The sequence below is a fragment of the Perna viridis genome, chromosome 1 (genome assembly GCF_037379345.1).
Source record: "Perna viridis isolate PV_CMFRI_1.1 ecotype Kerala chromosome 1, ASM3737934v1, whole genome shotgun sequence".
In the NCBI taxonomy this organism is placed as follows: domain Eukaryota; kingdom Metazoa; phylum Mollusca; class Bivalvia; order Mytilida; family Mytilidae; genus Perna; species Perna viridis.
The window spans coordinates 59,480,813-59,500,803 of record NC_142445.1 but is presented as its reverse complement, the minus strand read 5'-3'; the positions used below and the strand labels follow the sequence as shown (position 1 = coordinate 59,500,803).

Below are 19,991 nucleotides of genomic sequence, written 5' to 3'. Positions count from 1 at the left end.
ACGAAAGAATAAACCAAAAAAAATAGAATAAATTCTTATAGTTTATAAAAATTCGATCGGAGTGGAATGACCGAAATCTCAAAATAAAGTTGATAGAACTATAAAAAGGTATAGAAAAGCAGAATGCTATTAGATATAATGAATGTAGAAAAGGGACGTCATAAACAGTTTTTATTTCGGAAAACGCAAAAGAGCAAATGAAATGAAAATCTTCATCAATGAGCGGTTATCTAATGGATGTTGATGAAAACCCGATTTTCTGAAGAATAGAAAGCTCTTTTAATCGAAATACTAAGTTGTGATAAGCCCAAATTCTGCTATTGGTACATGTAACATAAAATCAAACATGTATATCAAAATGCACATTTTAATTTATCGCAGGAGAAAGTTGCAATATTCCCACTCTAGATAGACAGAGTGTGCATATATATTGCGGTTGCATTCCACGCTGCGGTGCACATGGATGTGCAAATTTAATTTACGGGTAGTACTGATAATCAAATTAATTAATCTGTTTTTGTCTAAGAAATGTTCAAGATGTTTTAATTGCTACCAATCAGAAGTTAGTGTATATTTTGGTTTACTGTACCCGTGTTTCAATAAGCAAGCAAGAAACGGAAAGTGTCGACAAATGTCGAATTCTGACTTTACCAAATGTGCCGCCATTATGTACGTAACGTCAATGCACTTGTGCGACTTTGCTCAATTTAAACCAACGCAGTTCCGCGGTGTGTTACACACCCAATGTACATTAGCGTTGACCATTGCAGATCGGCATCCCGATCGCACTTCCGAGTCTTACGTATATGCATTCATCCAAGTTTTTTCCCGTATGAGGTATTATCGATAGTTGTTTCTATCAAATAATGGTCGTTTAAGATACTTGTGTATTTGGTCGATCGTCCGCGTTTTCTTGCAAATTCCGGGTTTTCATTGATTATTACTTGTTTACTTGGTTTTTTTAGTTTTTGCTTTAATATTTGATAATTGTAATAAATAAAAACATCGTTGCCTTACATTTCGCTAATTCATCTCACTTTTTTTACTATTTTGTTGAAAGGACTGCGATAATCATTTTGAAAAACAGTCTTGGTAAGAGTTATTTTGCAGTTAACCAAAGTATGTTTAAACCTTATACACTATTTTTAGAGATGAAGTTGGTTGAAAACAATGTTAATTTGTTTGAAATACAGAATGTAAAGAAATAAGGATTGGACAATTAACCACCCCGTTTTGATACTGAACAATGCTATTATGAGTCATTTGCTTTATTTGTAAATTATTTCCTTTTATTTTCTGTCTTTCACGACATTGTTAACTTGAGTTTAAAGGTCCAGTTTTACAGATTTTATAGGAGATGATCGGAACAAAACTAGTAGCACATAATGAAGTTGACATGTCTTTGCCATCTTATTTTGCTTGAATTCATTCTTTGCATATACAATTCCACGTTCAACTTATATCATTAATTGAACAATTAAGTTTTAGTTTAGAAAAAGTGTGGAAAATGTAACAACCGTTGAGAAATATCATTATTGCACAGGCATTAAAACATTCAAGTCTATATATTAAGCACTAAACATTTAGGCCATTTTATTGACGAAGGGGGTAGGGGGCAGGGATCTTTTCGAACAGAGAAATAAACGCTCCCAATTATGAAGAATAAAATAAAGAGTCAAAATTTTCTCATTACTTCACAAGATAGATTTTTTTAGCTTGCGCGAAAAAAAATCTTATCCGACATCAATTCCCAGCCATCCCCAGGTTAAAATGTTCAGTGCCTTATAACTGTAAATACCAATACAGACAAACTGTTTTGTTCAGTATAATATAATTTTTTATGCATTGTTCTAAAATATTAAGATGGTGCAACTATTGAAGACAACATATTTCAATGATCAATTTCTTACTTTAAAAATCATTTCACAATCGTATGAAATTTGTTTGTACATTTGAAACCATGGAGTGTCGTGATAATTACAGTTTTGTGGTTAAAGGCATTTAAAAAAGTCCTCAACATTTTTAAAGTTTTTTTTTCGGTGGGAATATTTCGGTTATTATTCAGCACAGCAGCAGGTAAGACGGGTAAAATATATGATAAGTCGTATGCTAAGATCTTTAATATTCGATTTTGTTAAAGTTTTGGTACTTTATCTTTGTTACTTTATCTGGTGCACATTATCACTCTAACTTTATTTCATAACGTTTTAAAACTTACATTGATCATTTTGATAAAAATGATAGATATCGACTATTTTTTTTCTTCGCAAAATCATGAATTATCAAAACCACACGAATGCTTTATCATTTGCTGTCTTGAACTTCAAAATTTTGTCCAGTCATCCTAAGTCAAACAAAAAAAAATGAACTAAAAACCCATGGGGAACATGAACACAGTAATGATATTGCTGCTTTGTAGTTTATGTGCTTTCACTTGATTTAATCGTGAATAATTAAACAAAGTATGTTTTGCGTATCATATAAAATGCATATTCCAACTCAAGTCTGCTGTGGAAGAAATTATAATTGTTGATGAATTACTATACTGATTTTTTGTGAGGGGGTGGGGGGTGTTAAAATATTGTGATTTTTCGCAAAAAAACTTTGCATTGATTATCTGCTCGTTTTGATTTAGTCAAAGAAATAATCAAAATTTTATTGTCGACAAAAAATTCTGCATTTTATTTTATTCATGTTTTACAACTATACTAATGAAGCTTAAAAGAATAGTAATAAACCTTTATGAGTTCATGAAATTAGTTTGTGTTGAATATTTCAACTGGATCAAATAAATGTACCTTTTCTATTTCCATATACATCATTTTCTCGGAAAGTATTGCATTTCTAAAATGAAAAAAAAATCACAAAATAATTGCCCTTTGATAAATATTCAGAAATGTCCAATTAATTATCTACTAAGTATCTATTAAACTTTGGCTTAGATTAAGGAAGAGTTATTTCAGTACCTTTTCTTAATAGATCAATTACATATATAGAGGATTAGTGAGAAATTTTTGAAACGCAATCTTTTAATGGTGGGCAAAAAGTTCAAATTGTCTAAATCTCGACATAAACAGCACTACTGAGAAATGACTATTGTTGGATTACTGTATATCAATGACAATTAAGTTTTAGGGTGGAAGCCCATAAATTTTAAGCATTCACGATACTACAGAAAACTCTATTTTGAAATTGCTAATTGTTGAACGGTTTAAGGAGGATCACAGTAAAAATAAGAAAAGAAGACTTTAATAAGTTATATTTTGTTTTATTTGATAAGAGAATATGAAGATAATGAGTTTTAAAGCATGTAAGGATTTCGGTTTAAGATTTGCATCGTAGTACAACTTTTTTTGCACATTTTTAGAAACTTTCTATGATATTTGATCGCACTAAAACGATGGAAGTTTTCAACTTTATTAAACATTTATCCATTAAAGTCGTTCAATAATATAAAGAATTTTGAACACTTAACATATTTTGAAACATTTGTAACATAGGATACGACAACATTGAAGGTAAGAAAGGTTTGTGATGTTATTGTTTCTCAACAATTTTAGTAGTAAAAGGATGTGAACAAACTTGTATCTATTTCCCATCATCAATTTTCTTTTGTTCATTTCCCCAAAGTTAATTTCAGAATATACCATATTTAATCTACATTCAAAATTTAGTGAATGATTTCTATATACTATTCCCATCCTATTATTCTTCATATTTGAATAATGTTGAAATATTCGATCCCTTCAAGAATCACAAATGGTCATACAATACGATTATGAACTATTGTATAGCAAACAAGAAAATCTGCCCGCTCAAAATGTGCTCAGTGGCATCGTGTGAGAGTTTTGTCAGATTTGTGAGGAGTTTGGGATTAAAAATGGGAACGGATGTCCCGAACGGACATCGTGATCACTTTATACCCCTACCAGCTTTTCAAGTTGGGGTATAAATTTAACAAGCAAACAAATAAACTAAGACATTTACATGTAATTGGAGTTTGTGATATTTAATTTGAATCAGTCGTATGATTGTATTGCACGATTTGGCAAATGTATTTTGCTTAGAAAATTGTGTACAATCTAATTACTATGCTGTAACAAATAATTTTCCATTGAGTAATTCATCACACCATTTCTTACCAAAAGTTTATGGAGTTCGAGTTTGTAAACTCTATTGTCAAAAACTTAGTTAAAACACTTTCACAAAACAAAATGGTCAAAGTTGTTTATCACATTTATATGATAAATTAAAGGAACTGGTAAATATCTTGCAGGATATGAAAGTAATAACAAACTTACCAAACTCGTGGTCATAAATTAGAGGGATATATTAAATTATTCACGAACTTCCAAAGTAATGTATAAATCGATAAAAATGAAAGTATAGCCAATATGTTCTTGATTTGGTATAGGAATTTCAAAGAGAAATTATAGGTAAAATCAGGTTTTTTTTGGTTTTGTTTTTGTTTTTGTTTTTGTTCTTTTTTTTGGCTAGCTAAACCTACCACTTCCATAGTGGCCATAAGAGTTCTGATGCAGGTTTTTGTTATTCATACAAGACAAAATTTGTAAAACAGTAGTCAATATTCTCTTCCAAGTTGCATTTTGCTTGTTACCAATTACTGATTATTGGAGAGGGCAACAGTAGTCATTATCTGTTTCTTTGGTATCCGACACAATTTTCATTTTTTATTTTCCATTCATTAGATTTGCCCAGCTGCTAAATCTTTAGTTCACTTGCTTTGTAAAACTTTTAAAGACATCATGTTTTCCTAGCTTGTCCCATTGTATTACAGCATGTGCTGTAATGAGTTGCAAGCAAAGCTCCATGGCTTTATTACCAAAAGTCCAAAATCCGTTTGGTTGATCACTATCGAAGGTCATTTCAATTTGTAGATAAACAGATATAGTATCCTTGTCATAGACTTCAGCAGATTATTTGACTTTTTTCACTGTCAAACATATTTCAAATACTATGAAATCTTGGTGGAAGAAAACTTCGATAGCGATAAGAAATGTGTACCCACAATTAGAACTTAATTTCTATTTAATTTTCGCAAATTAATGTGGTATGAGTTGATGCTGGTCTGGTCATTATACATATCATATAGCCGAATATAATTCACTCAACAATATCTTTCTTAGTCCTCATGCATACGCCCATTTCTGAAACCCACACACCATTTTAAAGCATAAGAATAAAAATAGCCTTTCAAAATTCAAACTAGACTGAACATGCATGTGGCCACCTACGAAGGCAAACATTTCAAGTTACGGTTTGCTGATCCTTTATTCCACTCATGGTTTTTCCAACTTCGTTATCAGGGCAAACAAAAAATGAAAATCCTTACTGTGTAAATATTTAGAGTACATCATCATGCATTTTACCACGATTAAATCAATGTCCAACCATTTTTAAATCGACCAGATTAAAAGTGTTTGTCAAATTAGTTAAAGGAACTACAATATACGAGTAATCAAGGGACCCAGGATTCTATGATACGATACAATCTCCAACTTACTCCAATGTAATTCTGATAATTGTTATCATTTTTTTTCGATAATTTCTAAATTTCCATTGTTATAGAATAGATCCATGTTAATCCATATCAGTATGAAATAAAGAGCTTCGTGGAACGCAGCATAATACGACCGCAGTAGTCGAACCCTGAACAAATGGGAACAGTTTGGACACAGTTCAATATGGGCACAATAACTGGTTTGGAAACAAAATAGCACATATGTTGAATTTGACTAAAAATTTTCAAAATCGAACCATTGCCCTTTTTAACTCGAAAATGGTAATTAAGAGATATCCAAAAAAAAGTAGAAAAAATCTTTAAGAGATTTAATCAAGAAAACAAATTACGAAATCTGCCCAAAAATTTATAAAAGCGGCCCCTTCAATCCCTTATAACACGGAAACGGTAAGAGATATCTGTATTCTGATTAAAAAACGCAAGCTGGGATTTTCATATTGAATCCAATATAAAACAAATGATATCGAACCAAATATGAAAATGATATTTTTGGGTTTGACCCAGTTTTGTACTCTTTAACTCCGAAATAGTCCCTAGGAACAAAGTGTTGAAATTGAAAAAAAAACAAAAACAAAACCAAAAAACAAACAAAAAACAAATAAACAAAAAACAAACAAAAACACGATGTGTTAAGTTTTACTCAAGTTGTCGTAAATAAACTAAAGTTAATGGGTACCAACATCGACGATGACGAGTGATATCATTATATGACCAAAAAGGTTTTGCGGTCATATAAAATCACAATGTTGTTGGTTTTTTCTCGGAAGAAATAGGACAGCTAAGTACCTGTATCAACCAATTTCCCTCTGTTCTATAAAACCATTTAATTGTCATTAATTTTGAACTTTCATACCTACATTGTTTCATTTGCTCTTTCAGAATTTTTCGGTTACCTGTTCTTTGTGAAAGGTTTTGCAACAGAAGTCGACTTAGCAAGTGATGATTTTTCTTTACCTGCTGCTGGCGGCAGGGATTTGTGTTTGTAATGGCCAAGGAGGTATGTAGGAAATAAATGATCTATTTGGTTGTAAATACATCAATAAGACCTTTCGTTCAAATTTGAAATTTACATCTTGGGGAGTATTGGCGAGATAATAAACCAGAATGTGCCAACAGGAAACAAAAACGGTCTTTGATGTACCGTACCGAATGAAATAGATAACATATAAAAACTAAAGACAAGAAGAACGAGACGAAACTCCGACAAAAAAAAACTGGTAATGACAAAACATGCTCCTCCAGAAAGGGTAAGCACATCCTGCGCCACCAGTGGCATCCACCATGTTGCAAATGCGTTTGATCAGATTTTGTTTAAACACATTTTACTGTTCGAACAGGAACAAAAAGGATCCCAACTTAATAAAATCATTTCCACAACCAACATGGCTTATAAACACATACAAAAACAATATGAAAAAAAAGGATATTACTACTTGATTTACATCTTTTGCGCATGCAAAAATATAGCGTGTGAAGGAGTGAATTAAAAAAATATGTATTTATAATAATAATAATAATAATAATAATAATAATAATAATAATAATAATATAAAAGGGGCAATTCAGTATGTAAAAAAAAAGAAAAACATATATGAAAAAGAAGAGAACTCCGGTAATAGTCTAATAAAAATTGTGCAGTTTCCAATATCGTAGTGAACTATGTGGCCTAGATCCTACACCATTGCAGCTAGTTAGTGTAATTTCCGATAGGTTGTCAATCCGGTGTGACGTGGAAAGTAATTGAAGATTAATCTTGTCTTATCTGTGAGAAAGCAACTTCATATCGGTCAAATTGTGATGACAACCATAAAACTTCTGTAAGGATGATATTAAGAAAGGTTGAACGCACTCTTGATTGCAATGTGTATTTGACAATATCGTGCTCTACACAGAAAGTCATATTGTACATATCACAGGTTCGACAGTAACGGAACTGCTGTGAAATGTATACTCCATAGTCCGGAGATGTTGGTACATTGCCAGTAAGAAAGGGGAATGTTACAATTGGGAAGTCATAATCATCAAGTTTGTCATAAAATTTCGAATCCAAACGACCTGTATTGTCGATGTACAAGTAAAGGCCTACGATTGATGCAGATCAGTTGTCTTTTAAATTTCAAGTTCGTTTGAGTAGATTAGATGCAATTAATCCTTGAATCTAGGATTATTCGGAGATAATACACCATCTACATAACGGAATATGAAATTGAAGGACTCGCATCTCTTTTTCTGTTATAGCCCTTGTAAAATGAATAGCTATATACGAGTTTAGGAACAGATCGATCATGAGTGGACAACGTACATTATATTTACATTTGTCCCGTCTAAATGAATAATGCAGAGACGCAGCTAACACACAGCATGATAACCAGTGTTTCATTGTCTCGAATTGCATTGTGTAGGTTATTGATATATCTTTATAACTCCATGATACGTCAGCAATGGTTTTCGTTTTATCGTTATAAAACAGTCATAATCGTGCCTTAGAATTCAAAATAAGTTTTAGGGGCAAAAAATTAGAAGTTAGTATATGTAGTAACAAATTAAGATATTAAAAGATTGGCCTCATTCTTGGAATAGTGGTATTTTATGACATTTGGAAAAAAAAACTCTTTTCAAGTTCAAACCATCAGTTAATTCACATTTCACAATAATATTTTTATGTTTTATTTGGATACAATTCAGTACAACCGTTTAGTCATTCTTATTTAGAAATGTTCAAGGATTTATTTAAGAGTAATCAAGAGAACCAATGTTATAGCGGTAATCAAAAGAATGTAATCCAGGGACAAAGACCAGACATGGAAAACAAATATACACAAAAAAGAACATACAGTAACTAAAATCAAACATACAAAGTAACAAAAGCAAATGAGCAACTCCACTAAAAACTGGGAGCATGGACCAGATGCACCGGTAGGGTAAGCGTCCTCTGCTTTTCTAGAAACACCCGCCGAGTTGCTCATAAAAATCCGGGGTAGACAAACGAGGAAAGGAAACGTATGACCCGTCGAATAAATCAGTTTTCATGGTGCAGATGGATACACCATAACGATCCACGAGTTCATTATGACGACCATAGAACCTCTGTAGTGATGACTTCAATCTTGTAGCAACATAACCCTGTTCCAGAAGTCCATTTGTTAGAGTTCTAGTGCAGAGTTGCTGTTGCAAATGTCTTATCAATTCGCTGGTCGTATTAGTACTAGTTGGCGCCAGTATGATAGTTAAAATAAGCAATTGACCTAAATATTATTTTTGAAAAATGAACTTTTTAATGGACACTTTTGCGGGATAATTTTCATTCATTTCATTTATATTGTTAAATTAACTGATATTACCAAAGGATGAAACGCACCACGGGTTGCTCCCTTCTCTTTGTGGATCCGCATTAACAATTTGTATCGGGGAGTTATTTTATTGTATCTAGATTCTTATGGGATTTTACTCACTTGCAATGTCACGAGTGTTGTAGGCAGGCAGGAAATGCATACCGTTCACTCCTGTTTTTAATTTTTTTTCACGTTTCGGACATGTATTTTGATGTTTCTTTATGTTTATGTACCTTTTTTTCTTCTTAAAAATTTTATAAAAATGAAGAGAAGATATTCAAAACTTATTCAAAACACAATATTGTTAACTTTATTCATGTTGTTGACCAAAGTCAGTGAACAAAAGAGTAAAAAACCTTGATATACATTTAAAATAGCGGACTACTTTTTTCCCTGGGTTTTAATTATTTATGACGTAAATCCACCTCCAAGTCAGTTATTGGTAATGTTTAAAAATATAATATGATATTTTATTTGTAAAGATGTAAGTTCACCAAATTGGTTATATTTTTGTTCAGGATTTAGAAAAATGGGACACATCTTTTTACTAATTTTACATTAAAATTATACTATTACTGACATTTTATACACAGTTAATTAAGGTGCATTCCATAATTTGAGTTTTCGTGATTTTATAACTCAAAATGATATATACTATGTTATGGGATTTGTGATTGCAATTATCCTCTGCAATTTATTTCATCTAGAATCAAGACAGCGGGATGTCATTCTAAACGTTACCTTCACGACACTAGCGAGGAAATTTTCGGGTCTGTCTCAGACTGTTTAAGGACAGGCAAACATAATTTCAATAAAAGTGACCAAAACAAAAAGAACCTCAAACTATCAAAAAAAAAGAAATTAACGTCTTCTTGTCGATAATTGTGTTTCAGTAGTATTTTGAATTATAAAACTTGAATTCCTTATAGATTCGGATGACCTGGTCAGTTAACAATGTTTAAAAATTACTTATTGCTTTTAAATGTCTTGAAATACCCTATTTGCGTGCAAGATACAACCGATGTAAAAGAAAATAACATATGACAGTATTTTGTGTTGACCAAAGTTTTGATTTTTTTGCAGTGTAACATAATTAAAATAAACAAAAGACTAAATCAAAGCAAAGTACAAAGACATTTTTAAAATTAATTACTTCTTTGACGATTCAAAAGAGCTATACAAGTTAATTTAAGTACAAAGGTTGAGTCTAATAAAACTTCAACATTGCTTTTGTCTTAAGATTTGCTTTTGAACAAAAATATGAAAGTGTTTTTTCATTAATTTTTTCCACTCCCATAGACTAGTTAGAAATACTTCAATCAGAAATATAATTTGGAACACCATTTCTAAATACAAGAACAAATTGCGGTATGGTATACATGCATTTCAAGGGGTATTCTCCCGTAAGCACTATTTGAACCAGTTTCATGGGAAAATAAAATTTCACCGTGTTGGATTAGGCTTCATAGTTCTATTTCTTTTTAAAGTAATTTTTCACAACATAAAGACAGTGTCCATGCAAAAACCAAACAGTGGGTAGCACAAGACAAATTTTGTTTCTCATAAAAAAAAATATTTCATATTACAAATACATTATTTCCCAAAGCAAAATGTTAGTTTTTCATTAACGGCAGCGATTAAAGATACATTTATTAAAAGAAAGCATTTTAAAAAAATGGAGATAAAGCTACATTTTGTTCAAAGTTTGGTTGCTTTGTTAGAGAACTTTTCGGAGCCATTCACAGTCGATTAAAATCTTTATACTATTGACATAAATATAAAATGTGAACAAGAAACTGTGGGAAAAATTATGTTGTACCTTTCAAATTATAGAATTTTGCTGTTTTTTACTAGACAGCATCTTAAATGTTTTTAGTTCTGTAGTTATTTGAGCAGCTTGTTTTGTTTTGATTCATTTATATTTAAAACAAATTCAAACCTTAATGAATCATACCTATATATCTTACTTAAAAAAAAGTAGTCAAAGATTCAAGATGAGTATTTATATCGTTAAGGGCTAGTGGCAAACATCGCACCAGATGGACGAGTTCTCATAGTTGATGACATTTCTGGTAATTGGTCAACAATATGTGATGATGGGTGGAATGACCAGTCTGCGACGGTCTTGTGTAGACATACCGGAATGGGGGATAAAGGAATTGCAAGTACTGCATCCAGAGATTATACATACAGTTCAAAAGAAGTTTCAATAAGTTGTTATGGGACTGAAGCCAACATAAACGAGTGTTCATACTATGAATCTTCGTGTTTTTACATCAGAGACGCTGTTGCGGAGTGTTTCCAAAACAATGGTAGAGACAGCAATAATACAAGTATGCACACTTAATACTAAAACAATAATATCCTAAAGTACCTGTTTCTTCGTATCCCAATTAAAAAAATGAACCTAAGAAAGTATCTTTCAGATTTTCGTTAATCAAATTACATAACAAAATGTGTACACACTACCATGTAAAAGATGTTCAAACATACAATCAATTTTTTAATTCAAAATGTCAATCATAATGTATCAAGTTTAGGTTCAAATGTTCAGTCAAAAATATTTCCAAGTAAGTTTCATGTCAACAACTTAAATTTTGTTAAAAAAAAGGCCAGAACACCGCCTATCTAAAATTAAAACAAAAACAATTGAAAACATAGGCACTTTAAAAATCGAAATAAAGTAATCAAACTAAGGATTGGAGATAGAAAGATTAATCAAGGGAACCAAGGTTATAGGGTAATCAAAAGAATGTAATCCAGGTACAAAGACCAGACATGGAAAACAGACATACACAACAAAGAACATAAAGTAACAAAAGCAAATGAGCAACTCGGACTCCAGTAAAAACTGGGAGCATGAACCAGGTGCACCAGCAGGGTAAGCGTTCTCTGCTTTTCTAGAAACACCCGCCAAGTTGCTCATAAAAAGTCAAGGCCGGGTAGACAAACGAGGAAAGGAAAACTATGACCCGTTGAATAAATCAGTTTTCATGGTGCAGATGGATACACCATAACGATCCACGAGTTCATGTTGACGACCATAAAACTTCTGTAGTGATGACTTCAATCTTGTAGCAACATAACCCTGAAGATTGGAAAAAGTTACACCACTATCATTCCATTGTTATATCTGATGTTCAATTGATTTGTAATTCCTTTCAGAAATAGATCTTATGATTGGAGATGGAGGTCGAGTCTTGTTCTTTAATACTTACTCTGGCAACTGGTCGACTATTTGTGATGACTATTGGAACGACGTGACAGCTACTGTTGTATGTAAACATATGGGAATGGGAAACAAAGGCATAGCTACAAGCCGTCAACGGGATTATAACTACCATTCATCGGGTTTCAGTATCAACTGTATCGGGTTCGAAGCTGATATCAACGAGTGTTCCCATTATGAAAACAGCTATTGTTATGCTGGGGTCGATATTGCCGTAGAATGCATGTCCAACTTCACAGACAAATCTAACTTCACGCATGATTCAAACTCTACAGACGGAAGTAAGTATCAAATTATTGCCAATGTTATGCTGACATCCTTCATTTTCCTTTGCTTAAAGCCAAGCGCTTCTTTGTCCAAGAAAATTATTTGGCATCGGGAAATGTCAAGTGTGATTGGTAAATGACTGAAAGATTTCAATGGACATAAACCGGTTTTTATATTAATAAATTGTCCACTTGAGTAACGAAGATGACTCATTTGGAAATCGACTTGGTCATAGAAAGTCAGAGACAAAATGTATACCTGGGAGTCATGGCGCCAAGTCGATTTCTCATTTTGCAACATGATGTTTATCGTCATTGTATTATTGGGCGCGTTGTTTCGGGATTTCTGTCGGCTTCAGGAAAATCTCAGTTCAATTGCTATCTTTTACTTAAACATTACTCATAGACCAATCCGATTAGATTTGTTTAGAATTCTTCCACATATGAGAAAGACAAGAATACATTCGCACATATTAATGTTCCAATGCGCAAAACTCAAACACAAAGCTAATTGTGTTCTACATTTTAGAAGAAACTCGCTTTTATTTATAAGAAGGTACGTTGGATGATCTAATATATCTCTATCTCTATAAATGACCTACTTTCTTGAATGATTTGATTTTTGTTTCTGAAAATGCAATTGCTTTTCTTGCAGTACAATATCAGTACAATGTAGCTCACTCATCCAATTGAACATCTGGTTAATAGTTGAAAATAACAATGATGTATATCGACATACAATAACAAACATTCATATAACTACAACTCATTGAAGAAAGCAACGCTCTTATCATTTCATTGTTTTACCAGATGTTCATTGGATTTGTAATTCCTTTCAGAAATAGATCTTATGATTGGAGATGGAGGTCGAGTCTTGTTCTTTAATACTTACTCTGGCAACTGGTCGACTATTTGTGATGACTATTGGAACGACGTGACAGCTACTGTTGTATGTAAACATATGGGAATGGGAAACAAAGGCATAGCTACAAGCCGTCAACGGGATTATAACTACCATTCATCGGGTTTCAGTATCAACTGTATCGGGTTCGAAGCTGATATCAACGAGTGTTCCCATTATGAAAACAGCTATTGTTATGCTGGGGTCGATATTGCCGTAGAATGCATGTCCAACTTCACAGACAAATCTAACTTCACGCATGATTCAAACTCTACAGACGGAAGTAAGTATTAAATTATTGCCAATGTTATGCTGACATCCTTCATTTTCCCTTGCTTAAAGCCAAGCGCTTCTTTGTCCAAGAAAATTATTTGGCATCGGGAAATGTCAAGTGTGATTGGTAAATGACTGAAAGATTTCAATGGACATAAACCGGTTTTTATATTAATAAATTGTCCACTTGAGTAACGAAGATGACTCATATGGAAATCGACTTGGTCATAGAAAGTCAGAGACAAAATGTATACCTGGGAGTCATGGCGCCAAGTCGATTTCTCATTTTGCAACATGATGTTTATCGTCATTGTATTATTGGGCGCGTTGTTTCGGGATTTCTGTCGGCTTCAGGAAAATCTCAGTTCAATTGCTATCTTTTACTTAAACATTACTCATAGACCAATCCGATTAGATTTGTTTAGAATTCTTCCACATATGAGAAAGACAAGAATACATTCGCACATATTAATGTTCCAATGCGCAAAACTCAAACACAAAGCTAATTGTGTTCTACATTTTAGAAGAAACTCGCTTTTATTTATAAGAAGGTGCGTCGGATGATCTAATATATCTCTATCTCTATAAATGACCTACTTTCTTGAATGATTTGATGTTTGTTTCTGAAAATGCAATTGCTTTTCTTGCAGTACAATATCAGTACAATGTAGCTCACTCATCCAATTGAACATCTGGTTAATAGTTGAAAATAACAATGATGTATATCGACATACAATAACAAACATTCATATAACTACAACTCATTGAAGAAAGCAACGCTCTTATCATTTCATTGTTTTACCAGATGTTCATTGGATTTGTAATTCCTTTCAGAAATAGATCTTATGATTGGAGATGGAGGTCGAGTCTTGTTCTTTAATACTTACTCTGGCAACTGGTCGACTATTTGTGATGACTATTGGAACGACGTGACAGCTACTGTTGTATGTAAACATATGGGAATGGGAAACAAAGGCATAGCTACAAGCCGTCAACGGGATTATAACTACCATTCATCGGGTTTCAGTATCAACTGTATCGGGTTCGAAGCTGATATCAACGAGTGTTCCCATTATGAAAACAGCTATTGTTATGCTGGGGTCGATATTGCCGTAGAATGCATGTCCAACTTCACAGACAAATCTAACTTCACGCATGATTCAAACTCTACAGACGGAAGTAAGTATTAAATTATTGCCAATGTTATGCTGACATCCTTCATTTTCCCTTGCTTAAAGCCAAGCGCTTCTTTGTCCAAGAAAATTATTTGGCATCGGGAAATGTCAAGTGTGATTGGTAAATGACTGAAAGATTTCAATGGACATAAACCGGTTTTTATATTAATAAATTGTCCACTTGAGTAACGAAGATGACTCATATGGAAATCGACTTGGTCATAGAAAGTCAGAGACAAAATGTATACCTGGGAGTCATGGCGCCAAGTCGATTTCTCATTTTGCAACATGATGTTTATCGTCATTGTATTATTGGGCGCGTTGTTTCGGGATTTCTGTCGGCTTCAGGAAAATCTCAGTTCAATTGCTATCTTTTACTTAAACATTACTCATAGACCAATCCGATTAGATTTGTTTAGAATTCTTCCACATATGAGAAAGACAAGAATACATTCGCACATATTAATGTTCCAATGCGCAAAACTCAAACACAAAGCTAATTGTGTTCTACATTTTAGAAGAAACTCGCTTTTATTTATAAGAAGGTGCGTCGGATGATCTAATATATCTCTATCTCTATAAATGACCTACTTTCTTGAATGATTTGATGTTTGTTTCTGAAAATGCAATTGCTTTTCTTGCAGTACAATATCAGTACAATGTAGCTCACTCATCCAATTGAACATCTGGTTAATAGTTGAAAATAACAATGATGTATATCGACATACAATAACAAACATTCATATAACTACAACTCATTGAAGAAAGCAACGCTCTTATCATTTCATTGTTTTACCAGATGTTCATTGGATTTGTAATTCCTTTCAGAAATAGATCTTATGATTGGAGATGGAGGTCGAGTCTTGTTCTTTAATACTTACTCTGGCAACTGGTCGACTATTTGTGATGACTATTGGAACGACGTGACAGCTACTGTTGTATGTAAACATATGGGAATGGGAAACAAAGGCATAGCTACAAGCCGTCAACGGGATTATAACTACCATTCATCGGGTTTCAGTATCAACTGTATCGGGTTCGAAGCTGATATCAACGAGTGTTCCCATTATGAAAACAGCTATTGTTATGCTGGGGTCGATATTGCCGTAGAATGCATGTCCAACTTCACAGACAAATCTAACTTCACGCATGATTCAAACTCTACAGACGGAAGTAAGTATTAAATTATTGCCAATGTTATGCTGACATCCTTCATTTTCCCTTGCTTAAAGCCAAGCGCTTCTTTGTCCAAGAAAATTATTTGGCATCGGGAAATGTCAAGTGTGATTGGTAAATGACTGAAAGATTTCAATGGACATAAACCGGTTTTTATATTAATAAATTGTCCACTTGAGTAACGAAGATGACTCATTTGGAAATCGACTTGGTCATAGAAAGTCAGAGACAAAATGTATACCTGGGAGTCATGGCGCCAAGTCGATTTCTCATTTTGCAACATGATGTTTATCGTCATTGTATTATTGGGCGCGTTGTTTCGGGATTTCTGTCGGCTTCAGGAAAATCTCAGTTCAATTGCTATCTTTTACTTAAACATTACTCATAGACCAATCCGATTAGATTTGTTTAGAATTCTTCCACATATGAGAAAGACAAGAATACATTCGCACATATTAATGTTCCAATGCGCAAAACTCAAACACAAAGCTAATTGTGTTCTACATTTTAGAAGAAACTCGCTTTTATTTATAAGAAGGTGCGTCGGATGATCTAATATATCTCTATCTCTATAAATGACCTACTTTCTTGAATGATTTGATGTTTGTTTCTGAAAATGCAATTGCTTTTCTTGCAGTACAATATCAGTACAATGTAGCTCACTCATCCAATTGAACATCTGGTTAATAGTTGAAAATAACAATGATGTATATCGACATACAATAACAAACATTCATATAACTACAACTCATTGAAGAAAGCAACGCTCTTATCATTTCATTGTTTTACCAGATGTTCATTGGATTTGTAATTCCTTTCAGAAATAGATCTTATGATTGGAGATGGAGGTCGAGTCTTGTTCTTTAATACTTACTCTGGCAACTGGTCGACTATTTGTGATGACTATTGGAACGACGTGACAGCTACTGTTGTATGTAAACATATGGGAATGGGAAACAAAGGCATAGCTACAAGCCGTCAACGGGATTATAACTACCATTCATCGGGTTTCAGTATCAACTGTATCGGGTTCGAAGCTGATATCAACGAGTGTTCCCATTATGAAAACAGCTATTGTTATGCTGGGGTCGATATTGCCGTAGAATGCATGTCCAACTTCACAGACAAATCTAACTTCACGCATGATTCAAACTCTACAGACGGAAGTAAGTATTAAATTATTGCCAATGTTATGCTGACATCCTTCATTTTCCCTTGCTTAAAGCCAAGCGCTTCTTTGTCCAAGAAAATTATTTGGCATCGGGAAATGTCAAGTGTGATTGGTAAATGACTGAAAGATTTCAATGGACATAAACCGGTTTTTATATTAATAAATTGTCCACTTGAGTAACGAAGATGACTCATTTGGAAATCGACTTGGTCATAGAAAGTCAGAGACAAAATGTATACCTGGGAGTCATGGCGCCAAGTCGATTTCTCATTTTGCAACATGATGTTTATCGTCATTGTATTATTGGGCGCGTTGTTTCGGGATTTCTGTCGGCTTCAGGAAAATCTCAGTTCAATTGCTATCTTTTACTTAAACATTACTCATAGACCAATCCGATTAGATTTGTTTAGAATTCTTCCACATATGAGAAAGACAAGAATACATTCGCACATATTAATGTTCCAATACGCAAAACTCAAACACAAAGCTAATTGTGTTCTACATTTTAGAAGAAACTCGCTTTTATTTATAAGAAGGTGCGTCGGATGATCTAATATATCTCTATCTCTATAAATGACCTACTTTCTTGAATGATTTGATGTTTGTTTCTGAAAATGCAATTGCGTTTCTTGCAGTACAATATCAATACAATGTAGCTCACTCATCCAATTGACCATCTGGTTAATAGTTGAAAATAACAATGATGTATATCGACATACAATAACAAAGACTCATATAACTACAATTCATTGACGAAAACAACGCTCTTATCATTTCATTGTTTTACCAGATGTTCATTGGATTTGTAATTCCTTTCAGAAATAGATCTTATGATTGGAGATGGAGGTCGAGTCTTGTTCTTTAATACTTACTCTGGCAACTGGTCGACTATTTGTGATGACTATTGGAACGACGTGACAGCTACTGTTGTATGTAAACATATGGGAATGGGAAACAAAGGCATAGCTACAAGCCGTCAACGGGATTATAACTACCATTCATCGGGTTTCAGTATCAACTGTATCGGGTTCGAAGCTGATATCAACGAGTGTTCCCATTATGAAAACAGCTATTGTTATGCTGGGGTCGATATTGCCGTAGAATGCATGTCCAACTTCACAGACAAATCTAACTTCACGCATGATTCAAACTCTACAGACGGAAGTAAGTATTAAATTATTGCCAATGTTATGCTGACATCCTTCATTTTCCCTTGCTTAAAGCCAAGCGCTTCTTTGTCCAAGAAAATTATTTGGCATCGGGAAATGTCAAGTGTGATTGGTAAATGACTGAAAGATTTCAATGGACATAAACCGGTTTTTATATTAATAAATTGTCCACTTGAGTAACGAAGATGACTCATTTGGAAATCGACTTGGTCATAGAAAGTCAGAGACAAAATGTATACCTGGGAGTCATGGCGCCAACTCGATTTCTCATTTTGCAACATGATGTTTATCGTCATTGTATTATTGGGCGCGTTGTTTCGGGATTTCTGTCGGCTTCAGGAAAATCTCAGTTCAATTGCTATCTTTTACTTAAACATTACTCATAGACCAATCTGATTAGATTTGTTTAGAATTCTTCCACATATGAGAAAGACAAGAATACATTCGCACATATTAATGTTCCAATGCGCAAAACTCAAACACAAAGCTAATTGTGTTCTACATTTTAGAAGAAACTCGCTTTTATTTATAAGAAGGTGCGTCGGATGATCTAATATATCTCTATCTCTATAAATGACCTACTTTCTTGAATGATTTGAATTTTGTTTCTGAAAATGCAATTGCTTTTCTTGCAGTACAATATCAATACAATGTAGCTCACTCATCCAATTGAACATCTGGTCAATAGTTGAAAATAACAATGATGTATATCGACATACAATAACAAACATTCATATAACTACAACTCATTGAAGAAAGCAACGCTCTTATCATTTCATTGTTTTACCAGATGTTCATTGGATTTGTAATTCCTTTCAGAAATAGATCTTATGATTGGAGATGGAGGTCGAGTCTTGTTCTTTAATACCTACTCTGGCAACTGGTCGACTATTTGTGATGACTATTGGAACGACGTGACAGCTACTGTTGTATGTAAACATATGGGAATGGGCAACAAAGGCATAGCTACAAGCCGTCAACGGGATTATAACTACCATTCATCGGGTTTCAGTATCAACTGTATCGGGTTCGAAGCTGATATCAACGAGTGTTCCCATTATGAAAACAGCTATTGTTATGCTGGGGTCGATATTGCCGTAGAATGCATGTCCAACTTCACAGACAAATCTAACTTCACGCATGATTCAAACTCTACAGACGGAAGTAAGTATTAAATTATTGCCAATGTTATGCTGACATCCTTCATTTTCCCTTGCTTAAAGCCAAGCGCTTCTTTGTCCAAGAAAATTATTTGGCATCGGGAAATGTCAAGTGTGATTGGTAAATGACTGAAAGATTTCAATGGACATAAACCGGTTTTTATATTAATAAATTGTCCACTTGAGTAACGAAGATGACTCATTTGGAAATCGACTTGGTCATAGAAAGTCAGAGACAAAATGTATACCTGGGAGTCATGGCGCCAAGTCGATTTCTCATTTTGCAACATGATGTTTATCGTCATTGTATTATTGGGCGCGTTGTTTCGGGATTTCTGTCGGCTTCAGGAAAATCTCAGTTCAATTGCTATCTTTTACTTAAACATTACTCATAGACCAATCCGATTAGATTTGTTTAGAATTCTTCCACATATGAGAAAGACAAGAATACATTCGCACATATTAATGTTCCAATACGCAAAACTCAAACACAAAGCTAATTGTGTTCTACATTTTAGAAGAAACTCGCTTTTATTTATAAGAAGGTGCGTCGGATGATCTAATATATCTCTATCTCTATAAATGACCTACTTTCTT

At 33.5% G+C, this 19,991-nt stretch overlaps 1 protein-coding gene across 1 annotated transcript in view; it reads left to right on the top strand.

The window, feature by feature from the left end:
• The first annotated feature begins 1,952 nt into the window (after positions 1-1,952).
• Positions 1,953-19,991, top strand: part of LOC148629626 (scavenger receptor cysteine-rich domain-containing protein DMBT1-like) — a 34,490-nt gene continuing 16,451 nt past the window's right edge. The window contains exons 1-10 of the mRNA XM_088576481.1: positions 1,953-2,076; positions 6,422-6,539; positions 10,890-11,207; positions 12,040-12,384; positions 13,209-13,553; positions 14,378-14,722; positions 15,547-15,891; positions 16,716-17,060; positions 17,885-18,229; positions 19,054-19,398. Coding sequence (XP_088432607.1) covers positions 6,482-6,539; positions 10,890-11,207; positions 12,040-12,384; positions 13,209-13,553; positions 14,378-14,722; positions 15,547-15,891; positions 16,716-17,060; positions 17,885-18,229; positions 19,054-19,398 — 2,791 coding nt within the window. The 5' untranslated portion in view covers positions 1,953-2,076; positions 6,422-6,481. The remainder of the gene's footprint in view (positions 2,077-6,421; positions 6,540-10,889; positions 11,208-12,039; positions 12,385-13,208; positions 13,554-14,377; positions 14,723-15,546; positions 15,892-16,715; positions 17,061-17,884; positions 18,230-19,053; positions 19,399-19,991) is intronic.